The sequence below is a fragment of the Erythranthe guttata genome, chromosome 13 (assembly GCF_056151865.1).
Source record: "Erythranthe guttata isolate IM_541 chromosome 13, IM_541, whole genome shotgun sequence".
Taxonomy (NCBI): Eukaryota; Viridiplantae; Streptophyta; class Magnoliopsida; order Lamiales; family Phrymaceae; genus Erythranthe; species Erythranthe guttata.
In genome coordinates this window covers 3,262,349-3,282,575 of record NC_142545.1, presented here as the reverse complement: position 1 = coordinate 3,282,575, position 20,227 = coordinate 3,262,349, and the positions used below count along the sequence as shown (strand labels likewise).

At 43.7% G+C, this 20,227-nt stretch overlaps 2 protein-coding genes across 2 annotated transcripts; both read left to right on the top strand.

The window, feature by feature from the left end:
• Window positions 1-45: 45 nt before the first annotated feature.
• On the top strand, window positions 46-5,323 carry LOC148765676 (uncharacterized). The gene is made up of 4 exons (XM_088812293.1): window positions 46-632; window positions 704-1,091; window positions 1,220-2,915; window positions 2,960-5,323. Exons 1-3 carry the CDS (start codon window positions 46-48, stop codon window positions 2,225-2,227), a joined length of 1,983 nt encoding a protein of 660 aa, XP_088668419.1. The 3' UTR covers window positions 2,228-2,915; window positions 2,960-5,323.
• A 1,859-nt stretch (window positions 5,324-7,182) lies between these two features.
• On the top strand, window positions 7,183-8,742 carry LOC148765675 (uncharacterized). The gene is made up of 2 exons (XM_088812291.1): window positions 7,183-7,355; window positions 7,836-8,742. The coding sequence occupies exons 1-2, from the start codon at window positions 7,183-7,185 to the stop codon at window positions 8,740-8,742; spliced, it is 1,080 nt and encodes a 359-aa protein (XP_088668417.1).
• Window positions 8,743-20,227: the final 11,485 nt, after the last annotated feature.

Below are 20,227 nucleotides of genomic sequence, written 5' to 3'. Positions count from 1 at the left end.
CTGTGCCTCGCTGTCAGGAATCTCATCTCTCTCACCTCATCGATCATGGAGGAAATCGCTGAACAATTGGCAAGGAAAGTGACGCTGACCAATGAAGAAGAGGAATGCGTTGCTTTGCCATTTGATCCTAGGGTTTCTCGAACGGTACGTACAGGGGTTAGTCTGGTTGGGCGGATCGTTTGCTCGAAGGATATTAGTGCCACAACTATTCGTATGAATCTGGTGCGGCTCCTTCAACCGGTCAAGGGCTTTGCTTTTGAAACCGTGGCACCGAATAAATTCGTTTTTCGATACGATCACAAACTTGATGCGCAACATGCAATGAGCGGCTGTCCATGGATACTCGATCGTAACGCCGTCATCTTCCAGGAACTTGCCTCGGGAATGGACCCTAAACTGGTTGATCTCGTGCTCATGCCAATTGTGGTGCGTTTACACCAAGTTCCATTGGCCCAACGTAACGTGGAGACGGCTCGGCTGATGGGAGAGAAAATTGGCACGGTTATTGAAGTTATGAAGCCAAAATTGAGTGAGTGTGGTGATTTTATGCGAGTTAAGATCAAAATCGACATCACAAGAAAACTTAAGCGTGGTATCTATATGTTCTTGATGACAACGCCTCCAAACATTGGGTCTCCTTCACTTATGAGCGCCTACCGACCTTCTGCTTCTTGTGTGGTGTCATTGGGCACAATGAGTCTAGGTGCCCTGATCGGTATGATGAGAACTTTTCGGACCCTGGCGAGAATCTTCCGTACGGTGTGTGGATGAAGGCTTCCATAGGCAGAGATGAGGTTAGCTCAGGACTTCCGCTCCAAGCCATCCAGACTACTAACCTGTCGGAACCCCGGACAACCATCCACCCGAACTTGAGTTCGTCGAGAGAGGTGGGAAACGGCTCTCCTACAAGCTCCCTTGAGAGGGCAGTTAGTGGTGGTGATATAGAGAATGTTAGCCCTAACTTGTGGGATGAGACTCAACTAATTACCACGGATATCCAGCTGCATGGGAACAGTGTGGGGCATGGAACGAGTCGACAAATCATCACAGTGGCGAAGAAGGGTCGGAAAAAGAAAGCGGATGATTCCATGGTCCTTGATTCTCAGCGGGCCAGCAAGAAAAGTCTTTTAACTCTTCGGGGCGAGGACACCTCTTCATCGGCGGAGGCTGCGGCGCAGCCCCGCCACCGCAATGAGTTGCCTATTTTGGAATTGCCAAGGGCTGGGGGGGTCCCTTGACAATTCACGAGCTCGGAGCGCTGCTCCGGAAACATAACCCTTCACTCGTGTCTCTTTCGGAAACGAAAGCTACACTTCGGTTGATTGAGAGACTAAAACAGACATGGAACTACGACGGAGTGGCTGTTGAGAGGGATGGTAGGGCAGGTGGGCTCACATTGTTATGGTCTAAGGAGGTTGATGTATCATTATTATCCTTCTCCCAGAATCATATTGACGTGACGGTTCAAAATGTGTTCTCAGATATTAAATGGAGGTGCACGGGCTTCTATGGTTTTGCTGAGTTTAACAGACGAAAGGAATCGTGGGTGCGTATCAGGCAACTGAGGGATCAGATGGACATGCCGTGGCTCATTGGTGGTGATTTTAATGAAATCACATGTCACACGGAAAAAAAAGGTGGAAATGACATATTATCGGGTCAGATTCAGGGTTTTCGGAATTGCCTTATTGAGTGTGGACTTTCAGATTTGGGTTTCGTTGGATATCCGTTAACGTGGTCCAACAACCGCGAGCACCCGTTCACGGTAAGATCTCGACTTGATCGGTTCTGTGCTAACGGCGAGTGGTTGAATATTTTTCCAGCCCCCTTGGTGTCACACTTGCAATCGACGGGGTCAGATCACACCCCTATTCTTCTCACCACCAAACACGTGGATCACGTGGAGACTCACACCAGAAGAAGGCCGTTCCGATTTGAATCCATGTGGGTCAGGCGTGAGGAATGTGAAGATGTGGTTAGGCAAGCTTGGCTCGCTGAGGAAGGTGAGAACCCAGTTGAGAGAGTATTACACCGGACTAGTGGGTGTCGGGCTGCACTCATCCAGTGGAGCAAAATGGCAATTCGAAACCCGAATAAGCAGATTGCGGAAATAAAAGAGCAGATTCATTTCCTTAACACGGGGATTCAGACTTCGGAGTCAAAGTTAGCTATTGGCGAGCTCAAGGCTAGATTGGAGCAGCTCTATAGTGATAATGATGAGTACTAGAGACAGCGCAGTAGGGTGCAATGGATGCAAGCAGGTGATAGAAATACTGCATTCTTTCATGCCCGGGCTACCAAAAGGAAACGGGTCAACAGGGTTGATAAATTGAAAGATAAGCACGGGATCTGGCAAAACAATGAGGGTCGTATTTCGAGTATTGTTGTGGATTATTGTAAGGAGATCTTCCACATGACAAACCCCAATGAGAATGAGATTGATGAGATTCTGGATCAGATGCAGGCGAGGGTGACTCTGGAGGAAGCACAAGCACTTTCTATTCCTTTCTCGGAGTCTGAGGTAACACATGCTCTCAGTAATATGGCCCCCTTGAAATCACCGGGACCCGATGGGCTTCCGGTGCTCCTTTTTACCAAATACTGGCACTTTATTGGTTCTTCTGTGACCGACTGTGTGCTTGATTTTCTGATTAATAAAAACTTGCCCCCCTCGCTTAATTATACTTTTATCGTGCTCATTCCTAAAATTATCCTTCCAGAAAAAATCACAGATTATAGGCCCATCAGCTTGTGCAATGTAGTCTATAAAATTGGCTCCAAAATCATTGTTAACCGTCTCAGGAGCATTCTTAATAAGCTGGTTTCTCCTACTCAATCAGCGTTTGTTCCTCCCCGCCTCATAACATATAATGTTCTGGTCGCCTATGAAACAAATCATTATATTAAAACAAAGGCTGGAAATAAGGAGAATTTTATGGCTATTAAACTTGATATTTGCAAGGCTTACGATCGCATTGAATGGATTTTCCTGAAAAAAGTGCTTGCTTGTTTTGGATTTCCTGCTGACTTTGTTGATCTTATTATGCTATGCGTAACCTCTGTCTCATACTCTTTCTTGTTTAATGGTTCACAGTTTGGTAGTGTTACTCCAACACGAGGCCTTAGACAAGGAGACCCGCTTTCTCTGTACTTGTTTATATTTTGTGCAGAGATCCTTATAGGTATGATTCAGCGTGCAGTGGAAGATGGTCAGTTGCATGGTGTTCGAATTGCCCCGAGTGCCCTGATGGTTACTAATTTGTGTTTTGCGGATGACACATTACTTTTTTGCCGGGCCGACGTGGATTATGCAACAAGATTGGGCATAATTTTGAGCAAATTTGCACCAATTTCTGGCCAGGAAATTAATATGGAAAATACCACCATGTGTTTTAGTCCTACGACTCCTCCTCATACCCATGAGGCCATCTACGAGATGTTGAGATTCCAAATTGTCGATCGCCACGACAAATACCTAGGCATGCCAGCATCGCTAGGAAAATCCCGTAAAGACGTCTTTCGTTTCTTGCGGGATCGGTTGTGGGGCAAAATTCGAGGCTGGGGTGACAGACACTTGTCTCAGGCGGGAAAGGAGGTAATGGTGAAGGCAGTGTTACAGTCGATTCCATCTTATCTAATGTCTTGTTTTGCACTTCCTATTGGTATTCTTAAAGATCTTGAATCAACCATTCGGCGGTTCTGGTGGGGTGATGGGTCAGAGCGGAGATTGGCTTGGGTTTCTTGGGATCGTTTATGCCGACCCAAATCAGCAGGTGGAATGGGCTTCCGGAATCTTGAGATCTTCAATTACTCCCTTCTTGCAAAGCAACTCTGGAGGGTGATTACAGAACCCGATCGCCTTTTATCCCAACTACTGAGAGCCAAGTACTTTCCACATGGTGATGTGTTTCGTGCGGAACTTGGTGCCCGCCCCTCGGCGACTTTGAGGAGCTTTTACAAGGCTCGACCACTTCTCAAGTTGGGCGCAAGAGTCCGGATTGGCGACGGGTTATCAACGGCTATTTGGGGGGACCCGTGGTTAAGAGATGACGATAATTTTCGCATATGGACCAAGAGACCGATGTCGACTAGCTTCCCAAATCGAGTTGTGGATTTGATCGATCCATCTCTGTCAACCTGGAATATGGAACTTATCGACAACACTTTCTGGCCGAGTGATAGGGTGCGGATTTACTCCATTCCAATAGGCGCTCGCACAGTTCCGGATATGTGGGTTTGGCACTACACAAATAACGGTAAATTCTCTGTCAAATCTTGTTGTCATATTGCTTTTAATTCCAGAATTTCGGACCACTCGACTAGCGGCTATGCTGGGGCTCACAGTGGTAGTACACAACATAAATGGAAGTTTATTTGGGAGCTGAACCTGCCTCCTAAGATTCGGCATTTTATTTGGCGAGCAAGCTCCGACATCATTCCTACTAGAGCTGCTCTTGCTTGGCGAAAAATTGCTCCTGACTCACATTGCTTTCGTTGTGGGCATATGGTCGAATCAACGCTCCATGTTCTTTAAGCCTGTGGGGGCGCTGCAAGATTATGGCAGTCCCATCCGTTTTATCTTAAACTCCTTCCTTCCTATTCCACGGTTTGGCAATGGATTGACGTGTTGCGCAAAACGCTAACTGAAGACCTCTTCTTACTCGCGCTCACAGTTGCATGGCGGCTTTGGGGTATTCGGAATGACATTCTTCATGGAAACGATGGAACGTCCATTGATGATGTGCTTAGTTGGAGCCGGATGTATCTTAATGAGTTTCACGGCGCACTCCAAGCATTCGGATTTTGGCACGTAATATTCATACTCGACCGCTTCCGGATGCTTGGAGTGCGCCGCTTCAGGGTTGGCTGAAAATTAATGTTGACGCTGCTCTTCCTCCAGGACAGCAGTTCTTCATTGTTGCACTAGTGGCTCGGGACGAGAACGGTTTGTGTGTGAGGTGGGCGACTCGACAGGTGCATGGGCGACTCGACAGGTTCATGGGCGACCAAATGCGGAAGAATGCGAAGCTTTTGCTGCACTCTTTGCACTTCAATATGCTAAGCTTCAAGGATGGAAGTCGATTGTGGTGGAAGGCGATTGCTTGACAGTAATCAATGCTCTCAAGGCTAATGTTGCTTCTTCAGCTCCTATAGAAGTTTTCGTAGCTGATTGTTTCTCTCTTATTAGCTCGTTTGATTCTTGCGATTTTTCTTTTGTTAGACGTTCTGGAAATTCTTTGGCTCATTGTCTTGCTACTTGTTTTGATTTAAGTTGTACGGAAGGATCTATCCTCCCCTCTAATTTGGCTAATTATGCCTAATAATATCTTCGTTTCTCAAAAAAAAAAAGTATAGATTAAAAAAGAAATTGAATAGTATTTAATTTTCTCAAACAAAACCACCACCGTTCTCCACCATTGTCCACGGCGGGGGACACCAAACCACCACCACTCTCTGCCGCAATATACACCACTCTCTCATGGTAGAATCGGGTTTGTGGGGTGCCAAACACCTCTCCTCTTCGTCATTTTTTCTCAACTCCATCACCTGCAAACTCACTTCCGACGACAAACGCGCACCAGGCGCTCAATTTTTGTAGCACCGGATGATGCCTCTTGTCGATAATCCGCATTTTCCCAGCCACACGAACCGTTCGACGAAATAGTACAGCTTCTCTCCGCCGTAGGCGACGGTAGAGAGGAGGAAATTCTGGTGAAAGTGGGAGGTATAATGGGAGGCGGCGACGAGGTGAAGTTGGCGCTGGACAGGTGTCTACGGCGAGAAGAGCGGAGGAGACATGTTGTGGAAGAAATTTGGTGGTGGTGGGGAGTTTGGTGGTGGTGGCGATTTCAATGGGGAATAAGAAGAAATTTGGGGAAGACATTTTCTTCTTTCTGGTTGGAGGCGGCGGCATAACGAGGTTATTGCTGGTGGTGGTGGTTGTGGTGGTGGTGGTGGTGGTGGCGGCGAATGGGCAAGAAGAAATTTGGGGAAGCCGATATTTTTCCCAAAATAGTGTTTTCAGCCCCATAGTTTTATAAATATAATGTATTTTCCAGAAAATTACAATTCAGTCCCCTAACTTAATATTTGATTAAGTTTCTAAATTTTTAATAACTCAATTTGGTCCCCAAGTTTGTTTGAAGAAACCTCCCCAAGGTATTTATGTCCTTTCACAAACTGGTCAACGGGAAAAAGGGAAATGGGTCGCGTATGCTATCTAAACATAAATACAAGGGGGTATTGCTAATTTTTTTATGACATGAGGGAAACGCGCAGTTGCAATTTTTACAGGGGTAGTAATTGCAATAATCTCTGAATGTTAATGCTCTTTGGTACGGGCCATTCTGACCGAGGTAAACAAATACGAACTAAGAAGGACCAATCCACTACCACAAGGAAAGATACCGAACTGTGATCTCTAAATGACGACCTAAGACTTCGGAATACCGTAATTCGTAGCTAATGCTAAGAACAACCGAAGTCCAATGAAGAGAGGGTGCGTAAACCCTAAACGGGCCCAAATTATAAAGGCCCATAAGATATAACTTGGAGAGGGGGAAAATCCTAAAAAAGGAAACCTTGGAGGCCAAGAAAGAATCATATATAAATAGAGGAAACATCATCTTTCCACACACACACTCACGTACTTACATTACAACAATAACATCTTCAAATACATAATTGACTTGATCGTCGGAGCTTTCCCGCCGGGATTTCTCCCCGGCGTTACAGGTGTACCCGTTGAAGAATTCTTTCAGGCCTTAAAGACGAAGGAAGCCTCACGGACCAAATCAAGTGGCGCCGTCTGTGGGAAATCTTCCTGAAATCTTGGGTACATAACTTCCGGGAGAAACACAATATCTACCCCCAGAAGTCCAGATTTGAGCTATAGACGTAGAGAAAATGAAGCAAGGAGACACTATTATCCGAAACTAACAAAAGGAATTAGACGCAGCAGCTCGCGAGGCACCCACTACTGAGTCGTCACCTGTTCAAAAAGATAAATCGGGATGCAGCATCGTCGCACCCACGAAGGAGGCCCACACTTTTCTCCTCTCGGATAGTCCTTCTTTTGAGTTTCAGCATGGTGAGCCCACTTCGAAGAGACCAGTCACAGCCCCTGTCCCTGCTTAGCCTCCTGCTAACGAACGCATGTATACCAAAAGCGAGGTGGAAGCGATGATCACTGCTGCCATCAGGAGCTATGCCCAGTCTTCACCACAAGAGAACAGGCCCAAAAGAGACCTCAGGCGCCCCACGAACGAAGAACAAGCTGAAAACGAGTGCGATAGTTACTCGGAAAACAGAGGAGGTGACAATCAGGATGTCCGGACCGAGGTTGACAGCTTGAGGTGAGATATAAACGAACTAAAGGCCCTGCGAAGCGGTTTAACGCGAACTCCCGAAGGTACTAGCCCGTTTTCCAAGCATCTCGACAATGATCCTATACCGCCCAACTATCGACCTATTTTGTTCGAATATAACAGTGCGTCAGATCCGGCCGAACACCTGAGCCGACACAGCTTCCCTCCACCAGCTTACCGAAGGAGTGAAGTGTCGCGCTTTCGTCACTACTCTAGCTGGACCAGCTCAGGCCTGGTTCGGCCTACTGCCGCTAGGAAGCATACATTCCTTCGGGCAGTTTACCAATGCTTTCATGAACCAATTCGCTAGCTCGAAAAAATGTAAAAAACCTCGCTGTCATTATTCAGCATTCGACAAAGGGAGAAGGAAAGTCTCCGAAACTACATCAAACGTTTCACCTCGGCAACTTTAGAGGTCCCCACCACTAGTGACGAAGTATTGATGGCCGCCCTCTCGTAAGGGCTAAGGGATGATGAATTCTTTCGAGCCATAGCACTAGAACCATCACCCAATTTCGACAACTTGTTAGGAAGAGCATCTAGGTTTATCAACCTGGAAGAAGCCCGACAACAGAAGATAGAAGAATCTCATCAGGCCTTAGGTGTAAGGACCCACGAAACGAAGAAGGGTAAAGAGCCTATTCTGCCGCGAAGAGATACGACGTCCGGCCGAAATGGTGCCCCAGACATTAAGGGCCCCCGATATCAGTCATACCAGCCCCTCACAGCTCCTTTATCCAATGTCCTGTGCGCAATTGAGAAGAGAAATGACTTACGTTGGCCCCGGTTCGCTCGTGAAGAACCCCGCCGAAGCCCAACATTAGGTACCTTTTGCCGCTTCCATAATGAGTATGGCCACACGACAGACGAATGTTCGCATTTAAAAGATGAGGTAGATCGTCTTATCAGAGATAACAACATCGGGGATTTTGTAAAATTAGATCCCCCACGAGGACAGAAACGCGAGGCCCAGTTCGGGAACCCGGCCCGGGTTCCTCCCCCGCCCCCGATGCCAAAGCGAGGATACATCCAAATGATCTCGGGAGGACCCACGGGAGGAGATACCCACCGAGCTAGGAGACGTCACCTCGGTGATATTAAAAATAATCACGAGACTTGTCAGATCTCTGCAATGGCGTGTCACAAATACCCTGCTATCTCGTTTGGACCAGAGGATGCCGCAGACCTCGATGATTTCCATTGCGATCCTCTTCTCATCACAATTAACGTGGGCGGATACGACGTGGCTCGCGCTTTCGTCGATTCGGGGAGTTCTGTTGATGTTATCTCCTATGATTGCTTCCGGCAAATGGAGCTCGACCTCCAATCTTCCCAGTCACTAACCCGATATTCGGGTTTACGGAAGGATCCTTGACACCGGTCGGACAGGTTAAAATCCCAGTCACCATTGGGACGCCACCTCGCACGAGGACACAAACCGTCAATTTCGTGATTGTCGAAGGATCCCCTACATCGTATAACATCGTCATAGGCCGACCAATGATGCATATCTTCCGGGCAGTCCCCTCCACTATACACCAAAAACTCAAGTTCCCTATAGACGGGGTGATAGGGGAAGTCAAGGGTGACCAAGCTCAATCAAGATCTTGTTATGTAGCAATGGTCAAAATGGCAGAAAAGGGACGACGTGGCACTTTCATTAAGGAAGACATGGGAGACGAGAAACGCCCCCGAGTCGACCCCGAGGACAAGGTCGCTCAGGTGCAACCCATGGACGAGCTAATGACAATCCACTTGATCCCTGCAACGACCAAGCAAACCCGGATAAGCAAAGACTTAGAGCCGTCCTTCCAAGTTAAACTAGTGACACTGTTGCGATCTAACACGGATATTTTTGCATGGCAACCGAGCGACTTAACTGGCATCGCACCTCATACCGCCGTGCATAGACTTAACTTATGACCCGAGTGTAAATCCATCAAACAAAAGCGGCGACACTTCGGGGCTGAGAAGGATGAAATCATTAGGCAAGAGGTCCAACGACTTTTAGACATTGGGCATATCCGAGAAATTCAGTTCCCCACGTGGTTATCTAATGCAGTGCTAGTCCAGAAGACCAATGGGCAGTGGCGGATGTGCATTGACTTCCGAGACTTGAATAAGGCTTGCCGTAAGGACGACTATCCGTTGCCTCATATAGATCAGCTCGTGGATGCCACCGCCGGATGCGAACTACTCAGCATGATGGATGCCTCGCAAGGATACCATCAGATCCCATTGGATGAGAGAGATCAACCCGCAGTCAGTTTTATTACATCCACCGGCACCTACTGTTACATAGTAATGCCATTTGGCTTGAAAAATGCGGGAGCTACATACCAAAGATTGATGGACAAGATGTTTTGGGCTCAAGCCGGGCGTAACATAGAGGTTTACGTAGATGATATGCTGGTCAAAAGAAAAAAACGTTCAACACATCTTGCTGACTTGGCCGAAACGTTTGCCACCCTCCGCCTTTATGGGATGAAGCTTAACCCCGAAAAAATGTGCATTTGGAGTTAAGGCTGGAAAATTTCTCGGATATGTGATTGCTCAAGAAGGCATCAAGGTGAATCAGGATAAAGTCGAGGCAGTACTCCGAATGACGCCTCCTCGGTCTATTAAAGAAGTACAATCCTTAGCAGGAAAAGTGGTGGCCTTAGCTCGTTTCATATCACGAATGGCTGATAAAAGCTTGGCTTTCTTCAAAGTTTTAGAAAACGGCTCAGTTTGAATGGTCCGAGGAGTGCCAGCTCACCTTTGAGGCATTGAAGGTGTCGCTATCTCGTCTACCCATCCTCAGCACCCCCGAAATGAGTGAACCACTTTTCGTATACTTATCCGTAGGCGACGAGGCAGTTAGCTCCGTCATGTTCAAAGGAAGTGAACAACCGGCAGATGCCGATTTATTACATTAGTAGAATCCTCACGAGCTCGGAAACTAACTACTACGAAGTTGAAAAAATTGCTTACGCACTGGTCCTTACCACACGACGGCTTCGATCTTACTTTTTATCGCACACTATTGCAATTCGCACGCGCTTACCACTCCGCCAAACTCAGGGCCAAAGTAAGAATGACAGAATGCGAGGTTATGTAAACAAAGCGAAAGTTGTGCGAGAAACCTTGAAGGCCTGCACCGTTTGCCAGATCCCGAGAAATGGCAATCAGCGAGCTGATTTCCTCGCCAAAATTGGGTATTCGGTCATGGACTGCGTTGAGAGGAAGATATCTATCCTCATTGCCCCTACCCCAACCCCTGGGGTCATGATGCTCGAAGAAGAGGAAGTCGATTGGCGGACTCCTCTGTTCGCGTATTTTCAAGGAGAACGAAATGGGAAGGCCAGGGAACAACACCGTTTAGCATACAAAGCTCGGCACTTCTACGTGCGGCATGGAATACTATACAAAACAAATTTCACCACGGTAGATGCGAGGTGCTTGGGAAAAAGAGAAGTAGAGCACGTCCTCGACGAGGTACACCGAGGAGGCTGCGGTGAGCATGGGGGAGCCCGAGCGCTCATACAAAAATTACATCGGGCTGGATATTACAAGCCCGGTATGAAGAAGGACACTCATCAATATGTCAAACGATGCACACAGTGTCAGAAGTTCGCTCCACTCATCCATAAACCTGGGGAATAAACGATCATTATGAGTGCTCCATGCCCCTTTGCACAGTGGGGGATCGATCTGGTAGGACCTTTTCCAAAAACGACTGGCAGGAAAAAGTTCCTCATTGTCGCGGTAGACTACTTCACCAAATGGGTCGAAGCAGAGGCCCTATCGAAAATATCAGAGGACGAAGTCATGCACTTTATATGGAAAAATATTTGCTGCCGTTTTGGCTTACCCCGGAGCCTCGTGTCGGACAATGGCACCCAATTCAATGGAAAAAAGATTCGAGCATGGTGCGAGGAAATGAAAATTACACAGAAATTCGTAGCAGTCGCACATTCTCAAGCCAATGGGCAAGTCGAATCCACGAACCGAACCATTGTCACCGGCCTTAAAAAAAGGATAGACGAGTTGGGAGGAAGCTGGGTAGAAGAAATACCCTCGGTCCTATGGTCTTACCGAACAACCGCCGAAGCTGCTACCGGTGAGACGCCGTTCTGATTAACTTATGGAACCGAAGCAGTTATCCCTGTCGAAGTGGCAATGGACACACTCCACATAGCCACATTTGACAATGAAAAAAATGACGACGCCTTGAGGGCACAGTTAAACGAAGTTTTTGACTTGCGAGAGGCGGCATACCTACATATGGAACGAAGCAAGAACTTGATCAAGGCCCGGTATGATCAGGGAGTCCGGTCTCGTTCTTTCCAGATGGGCGACTTGGTTCTTCGACGAGCTGATGCCCTGAAAAACACGGGTAAGTTGGAAGCCAATTGGGAAGGCCCATATGCGGTCACCAAGTGCTTGGCTGGTGGCGGGTATGAATTGGCAGACATGAAAGGTAAAGCACTGCCACGAGCATGGAACATAATCCATTTGAAGCGTTTCTTCGTGTAAAAAAAAAAAAAAAAAAAAAAAAGGGGACAACACACTTTGTTAGCAAATATCATCAATCAACGCACACTTTCCGAGCTGGGCTAGGCCCCATGGTTTTTTCTCTCATTGTTTGGAGGGTTTCCACGTTAAAATCTCCATGTCATTTATTTCCCGTAAAATGAGTCGTTAAATCGAGCCGAGTTAATCAGAGTTGAGAAATCAAGATTGATATAAAATGAGTCGTTAAATCGAGCTGAGTTAATAAGGGTTGAGAAATCAAGTTGATATAAAATGAGTCGTTAAATTGAGCTAAGTTGAGAAATCAAGTTGATATAAAATGAGTCGTTAAATCGAGCTGAGTTGAGAAATCAAGTTGATATAAGATGAGTCGTTAAATCGAGCTCAATTAATAACGAGTTGAGACATCGAGTTAATATAGAACGAGTCATTAAATCGAGCCAAATTAATAGCAAGTTCAACAAAGTCAAGTTGATACAAAATGAGTTGTTAAATCACGAGTTGAGCCGAATCAGATAATGGGTTGAGCAATTAAGCTAAGTTGAATCATTAAACGAGGCTAGGTCAGGACCATAACACGAGCTATTCAAGCAGAAAGAGCCATGGGAAGTTTAAGAATAAACCAAAAATCTACAGCGAGGTCTATTCAAGGTGACTTGCAAAAACACTAACTTGATTAAAAATATTTCTTCAAGTCAAACTTATACAAATGAGAACATCAAAACATAAAAGAGAGATGGAATTCGGACGAGCACAGGGAATGGATCATAAACCAAACACGCGAGGTGCTAGAATAAAGTACAAAATTATATAACTGGGACAAAACATCGTTTGAAACATGAAATAAAAGAAAAACTAAAAATACATGGTTTAAAAATACATCATCAGAACATGAACATGCATTTAGCTAAGTAGTTTCGTTCCTCGTCTCGGTAGGCTCCGCCCTCGCCTCACTGGAATCTTTTGCGGAAGGAGGAAGAGTTAAAACAGGATCCGGCTGCACTTCGTTGAGATTGGCCACCGCCTCGACAGTCTCCACATCCCCGACATAGTCAGTGATGATCATCGACGATGTCCCTTGCCGAGAGAAGTCCTCAACAAGCTCGCGGTAAACTTGCTTCCACCACTCCAAGTCAGGGTCTTCATTTATATCCCCCTCGAAGCCCGGGATCTCGTTGTCCGGAAGATCTTCAGCAAGCTCTCCCTCGGCCAGCGCGAACTCGATACCAGCCCCGTTGAGTCGCTTCTGAGCAGCCTTAACTGCAGCGGAGAAGAAAAAACGAGCCAAGGCTGAAGCCTCTCGAGTGAAAGTCGTGGATCACCACAACCGATGGAAAAACCGACGAACGAACTCCTGCGCGAAGCGAAATCCCTCTAACGACCCAGGAAATAGCCGATGTCCCTCTTTCACCCCCTCGGTGAAATTGGAAGATGCTTGTTCTCCAGCAGCGAAGAGCTCGTTAGTAAGCACCTTCGCTTTCTCCTCCAAACTGGCATTATGAGATGCCAGTGAGTCCTTCTCCGCTTGCAGGTTCTTCTTCTCTTCCTGCTCTCTCCGCACGTCGGCGAACAACCCCTCATTCGATGATCCCGCCAGTTTCAGGCTCTCCTTCAGAGCTTGAACCTCTTTCCGGAGTTGGGTGACCTCCTTCTTCTGGTTATCATACGCTTCTCGGGAAACATCGTCCCATCCAAGAGGGCCCGAGAAGGCGATAGCAAATTGCTACATACACGAGAAATTCAAATAAAGTTAGCTGTGGACAAAAGTGTAAAGACAATACTGACTCACATATACGAAAATTATCACCGACCTGAGTAATGTTGTGCAGAAGCAGCTCGAGTCTGTCGCCTTAACTCATCTGACGATAGTAGGCGACATCTCGGGGAAAAGCCAAAGCCCGACATGCGGAAATGGCGTTCTCCGCGTTTTGACAGAGATGGAGTGCGAAGTTAGGAAGGGGATGCGAACCAATTGGCCCAAGGGCCTGATCTGCCTTCCTCTTCTTCGAGGAAGGTTCCTTCTCTACGATCTCTTCGGTGGTAGGGGGCAGCGAAGAGGAAGCCACGACTAAAGCCGATGACTGTTGAGGGGGGTCGTGGTCCTCAATTCGCAACCCACCTCGGGGGCGCGCGGGCCCGGTATTCTTCTTGGTGGTTTTCGGCTTTGAAGACCCCTCTTCCGATGGCCTTTTCTCGGAATCAACGGCCAAAGGGCGCTGGAAATCTAACGCCTGGAACCCGGGCTCCGGCTCGGAGGGACGAGTTGCTGGTTTACCACCTCGAAACATTCTCTTCATCCATAAGTCTGTTCATTAAATTTGGAAAAACGAAGTAAGCAACTGATAAAATCAAACGAATATAAGCATAACTGAATAGGAAACGACAAAAGGAAAAATCCGAACAAATAATAAGCCAAGGTAAGACTAGCAACATGTCTAGACCCACCTAAATCCGCTTGGGTTAAAGCGTGAGTGCCGTTGTCATGAAAGTAGAAGTGGCGAAGCATCGGCGGAAAACTCGTAAGGCTATCAGGAAGACCGTAGCTCGGTTGAAAATGGGCGATCATTTTCCAGAGCCAGTCATCAATCGATAGGGGCTTCCCCTTCTTTCTCTCAGGTAAAGTAGCGACCCAAGGACATAGGTAAGGGGTATCGGTGGGGTTTTTAGCAAATAAATAATGGCCGTGCCACCCATCTGTTTGTTTTTATTGGGTGGCATTAGCACTTTGAAGCCCGGACGAGCTGAGATCGAAATATGGAAAGGACTGGAGTTCTTCAGCACCATGACACTTCAAAACAGAGCTGGAGTAGGAATCACCCCGGACCAGGCACAGAGCATACGAAACCCGGTCATGATGATTATGGCGTGAGGATAAAATTGGTTAAGGGATACGTTACATATTTGGGCGATTTCAGAAAAGCAAGGCTAGATGGGAAAAAAAAGGCCGAAGTAAAATTGCTCCGAAAACCAAGTACTAAAACCCGGGGGAGGATTTAACGGACGTTCATCCCGGGAAGGAAGAACTAGATCAATGTCAACAGGGAGGCCTATGTCGCGAGCTAAATTAACTAAATCTATCTCGCTAAGAGTGCTAGGCCCCCACTGATCATCCGGATCTCGTCCCTCATACAGCGAAGGAGAACAACTCCTCGCTGAGGATAGAAGGTCATCCCTAACCCTCTTTTTAGAAGCTTTCAAAAGTTTACCCGAGGGAGAGAAGAAAGGTCCTTCCTCCGAAGAGGAAGAAATGGTGAGGGCAGGATGCTCACCCCCCTCCCCAGAAGAGTGGCCGGAAGGCATTTTTTGACCAAAGGGGTCGGGGCAATAGGAAGACATATAAGACCGGAAGAAAAAGACAGAGGTGATAAAAGATAAAGAAAAAAGAAGTACCTTTGCTGGGGAAGAAGGCAAACACGGGAGGTAAGGATTCTGTTTTGAAAGCAAAATCGCCGGAGAAAAATTAGCAAGAGGAAGAGCACAAAGGTGGAAAGAGGAAAAATTTTGGAAATTAATAGAAGGTGGATATTTATAGAGTGAATAAAAGCGAAAGAATCAATCCTAGCCACTTGTTTGGACGGGCGAGATTCAAAGTAAAGTGCCTCGAATCTGACGTAAAAAGCACCGATTGAAATCTCATAATAATGACCTAGGGAACTCGAATCGACCATATTTGGTGTCAGAGTAATTAATGGAAATGAGGCGCGCGTGCGTCTGCCGAAAGTAAGCAAAGATCGAGCTCACACCTCATACTCCATACTTATAAAACGAGGTGAGAAACAACGAACTCGTCTTATAAATAAGGAGTGAGGGGAGTAGTTGATACGGGGCATTCTGACCGAGGTAAGCAAATACGAACTAAGAAGGACCAATCCACTACCACAAGGAAAGATACCGAACTGTGATCTCTAAATGACGACCTAAGACTTCGGAATACCGTAATTCGTAGCTAATGCTAAGAACAACCGAATTCCAACGAAGAGAGGGTGCGTAAACCCTAAACGGGCCCAAATTATAAAGGCCCCGAAAATATAACTTGGAGATGGGGAAAACCCTAAAAAAGGAAACCTTGGAGGCCAAGAAAGAATCATCTATAAATAGAGGAAACATCATCTTTCACACACACCCTCACGTACTTACATTGCAGCAATAACATCTTCAAATACATAACTGACTTGATCGTCGGAGCTTTCCCGCCGGAATTTCTCCCCGGCGTTGCAGGCAGTGGCGGATCCACCTATGGTCTAGGGTGTGCAGTTGCACACCCTTGAGTTTGGACAAATACTACTGATATAGATAATTTGATAAAAAAAAGCTGTTGGTTGAGGTGGTAAAGGTATTCTAAATCCACTAATAGGAGTCGGGTTTGACTCCCCACTCTCTCAAAATCTGACTTTTTTTTTCAAATCTTAACATTTTCACATTTTTTCTCTTTAAATATTTCCACAATTCACCCAAAATTTGTAAATTGTAAATTTCTGGTCCACTATTTTTAACATTTTCACATTTTTTCTCTTTAAATATTTCCACAATTCACCCAAAAATTGTAAATTGTAAGTTTTTGGTCCAGTATTTTTATAAAGTGATATTTAATTTTTTTATTCTACAATTTCGAACCCCCTTGGCAAAAATTCTGGATCCGCCACTGGTTGCAGATGTACCCGTTGAAGAATTCTTTTAGGCCTTAAAGACGAAGGAAGCCTCACGGACCAAATCACTCTTATTACAAATCGGGTCATTTTTCCTCTTTTGTCCCTTTAAGAAATATTCAACTTTTCGTTTTGTTTAATCCATACATGGAGTGTAATTACATTAGGGTTCGTAGATTTTATTATACTATGCATGTACGAGCTCGAGACAGATTTTTCACGTTCATATATATGTTTGTAATAATCTTGGACGTCTTATTCTTAAGAAGCCATATTTTCCGTTAAGCTTTAGCCTTCGTGATCTTTAGTTCAGTTCATTTTTCAAGAAACTAATTATGGCTAAGGTAATCCTTTCAAATAATTAAATGCACACTCCAATATTTTCGGTACCCTTTTAATTCATCTACAGCTTAAATGATAAATATTTTATGTAGGGTGTGTGGCTAGTGTACATAGACACGGGAACGGGGACACGGCGACACACGGACACGGACACTGGGAAACCTTTAATAAAAAAAAGTAGGACACGGGAACGTGGGGATACGTGTAAATATTAAAAATATAGGGGTTTATTTGTAATTTATTAAAATATTTATTCTTACAATTTAAAATTTACATATATATATTTATTCAAATAGTGTTTCCATTTTTCAACCTTAAATTAGCAAAAAATTCAAGATTAGGAGCTAGCATATGTTGTAGCCATTTTCACATCATACTACAAATTAGAAAACAATCAAATTAAATATAATAAAGAAATTTACGGCTAGGTAGAGCCTATAATTAAAAGGGCCAATGGCAAAAAAACCCATCACATGGGATTTAAATGCATTTTAGTCCACAAAAAAAACAGTCTCTCAATTAAACCCATCCCCATGTCTTTATTCTAAAATACCCTCAGTAATATAATTCTTATCAATTCCACCCATTATGCTAACTTCCTTAATATTACACATTGACCCCGACTTTAAACAAATATATCACATTAACCCCCAAAACTTTTTTTTTTCATAAAATAATTTTTTTTCTGAAATGTTTTTTTTTTCCGGCCAGATTCCGGCGTTGACTTTTTTTTTTCCTGAAATGTTTTTCTGACCGGTCAACCACCGTTGACCGCCGGTCTCCGGCGTTGACTTTTTTTTTTTTTTGAATTTTTTTTTCTTAGAAAAAAAAATATTTTAGTTAATATTACTGTTTTGGCTACTAAATTACTGTCTCAGACAGTAATATTACTGTTCGGGACAGTAATATTATGAATATTATTTTCCCGAACAGTAATATTATTAATATTATTGTCTAAGACAGTTAAATTACTGTTGGAGACAGTAATTTAGCATCCAAGGCAGTAATATTAATTAAAATATTTTTTTTAAGAAAAAAAATTAAAAAAAAAAAAAGTCAATTAACAGTTAAATTACTGTCTCCGACAGTTAAATAACTGCTGGAGACAGTAATTTAGCAACGAATATTGTAATATTAATTAATTTTTTTTTTAAGAATAAAAAAGTCAATTAACGGTTAAATTACTGTCTCCAACAGTTAAATAACTGCTGGAGACAGTAATTTAGCAACGAATACAGTAATATTAATTAAAATATTTTTGAAGAAAAAAAAAGTCCATTAACAGTTAAATCACTGTTTCCGATAGTTAAATAACTGCCGGAGACAGTTATTTAGCAGCCAAGATAGTAATATTAATTAAAATATTTTTTTTAAGAAAAAAAAATTATAAAAAAAAAAAAAAAGTCAACGCCAGAGACCGGCGGCGGCCGGCGGTCTCCGGTGGTGGCGGGTCAAAATTGGGGTCAAAATTGAAATTATGGTTAAAATTGATTAATTGATGAAATTGAGCTAAATTTGGGTGTAAATCTTGAAATTGGAGTTGAATTGGGTTTCAATGAATTGAGGGTAATTTTGGTATATATAAAAGGATTTTCCTTATTTGCAAATAAGTTTGAATGGGCTGGATTTATTTGAAAGACAAAAAAGTTGGATGTCCCTCTTTTAATTAAGTGCCCTTGTCACGGGCCTATTTGCCATTACCCCTAATTAAAAAGGTAAAATAGGTTTTGACTTTTGACTTTTGCCTTTAAGGCTTTTAAAGAAAGGCTGCTAATTTTCTTTTTCCTTCTTTGACACGCGTATCAATTTTGGATACGCGTGTCCAATTATTTAATAATTAATGACACGGCCCCTAGGCGTATTATACGCGTATTTGGGCGTTTCATGTCGGAAACGTGTCCGACACGTGGACACTTCTGAAACTAGGCGTATCTGTGTAACAGAGGTGTGTGGCCATTGTTGAGACTAGGGATTTCGACGAAGAATTTAACATGGTTGGAGCCTGGAGGTTTGGGGCAGCTCGGCTGCGGGAGGCGGATCTTAAAATTGCAATTTGGTCCTAAATCTTTTGAATTATGCATAAGCAAGTCAAATTGTATTACATTTGGGTATTGATGATTGGAAAAACTAGGAGCTTTTAGCAACCGATGCTCATGTGATAGGAAATGGAGAAACTAGGAGTTTTTACAAGCGGTACCCCTGTGATAGGTCTATTTGCTGGGAAAAACCATGTTTTAAAAGTATTAGTATTTATCCCCCTATGAAATAAAGTCAAAGTCATGAAACCCCTAGCCCATGTTCGTGCAATACACTCGCCATTATGTGAGCGGGAGTGTCTTTTGGCTTGAAAATACTTAAAAATCCTTTAAATTAGAAATTTCAAAAATTATAGATTCACCCCACTATTTTTTAACCAAAATAAAAATTTCAAATGTTTCAATTCAATTCATGATATTTTCCATAAAGCCCTCTCTTCCATTGAAATCCAAAAGTACATAGTAACACACACTTCCACTTTAATTTCTCTTTCATAGGTTTCATAATTTATCTAGGATTAATGGTAAAAAGGCCCGTGACAAGGACAATTAATTAAAAAGGGACATCCAATTTTTTTATCTTTCAAATATTTCCAGCTCATTCAAACTTATTTGCAAATAAGGAAAATCCTTTTATATTTACCAATATTATTCCAATTCCTTGAAACTCAATTCAACTTTAATTTCATGATTTACACCTCAATTTAGTCTAATTGCACCAATTAATCAATTTTGACCCCCCACCACCGTTGACTGCCAGTCTCCGGCGTTGACTTTTTTTTTTCTTAAAAAATATTTTAATTAATATTACTGTCTTGGCTGCTAAATTACAGTCTCCAATAGTTATTTAACTGTCGGAGACGGTAACTTAACTGCTAATTGAACCTTTTTTTTCTTATAAAAAAATATTTTAATTAATACTACTGTCTTGGCTGCTAAATTACTGTCTACAACAATAAGTAACTGTCGGAGACAGTAATCTAACTGTTAATTGACCTTTTTTTTCTTTCGAAATTTTGCTTTTTTCTTAAAAAAAAATTATTTTAATTAATATAACTTTCTTAGCTGCTAAATTACTATCTCCAACAATAATTTAACTATCTGAGACAGTAATATTACTGTCCGAGACAGTAATTTTACTGCATTAATTAATTTTATCGTCTTGGGCTGCAATTTTACTTTCTTCGACCGTAATATTACTGTCTCATTCAATAATATTACTGTTTGGGACAATAATATTAGTAATATTACTGTTCTGGATAATAATATTCATAATATTATTGTTCCAAACAGTAATATTAGTGTATGAGATAGTAATTTA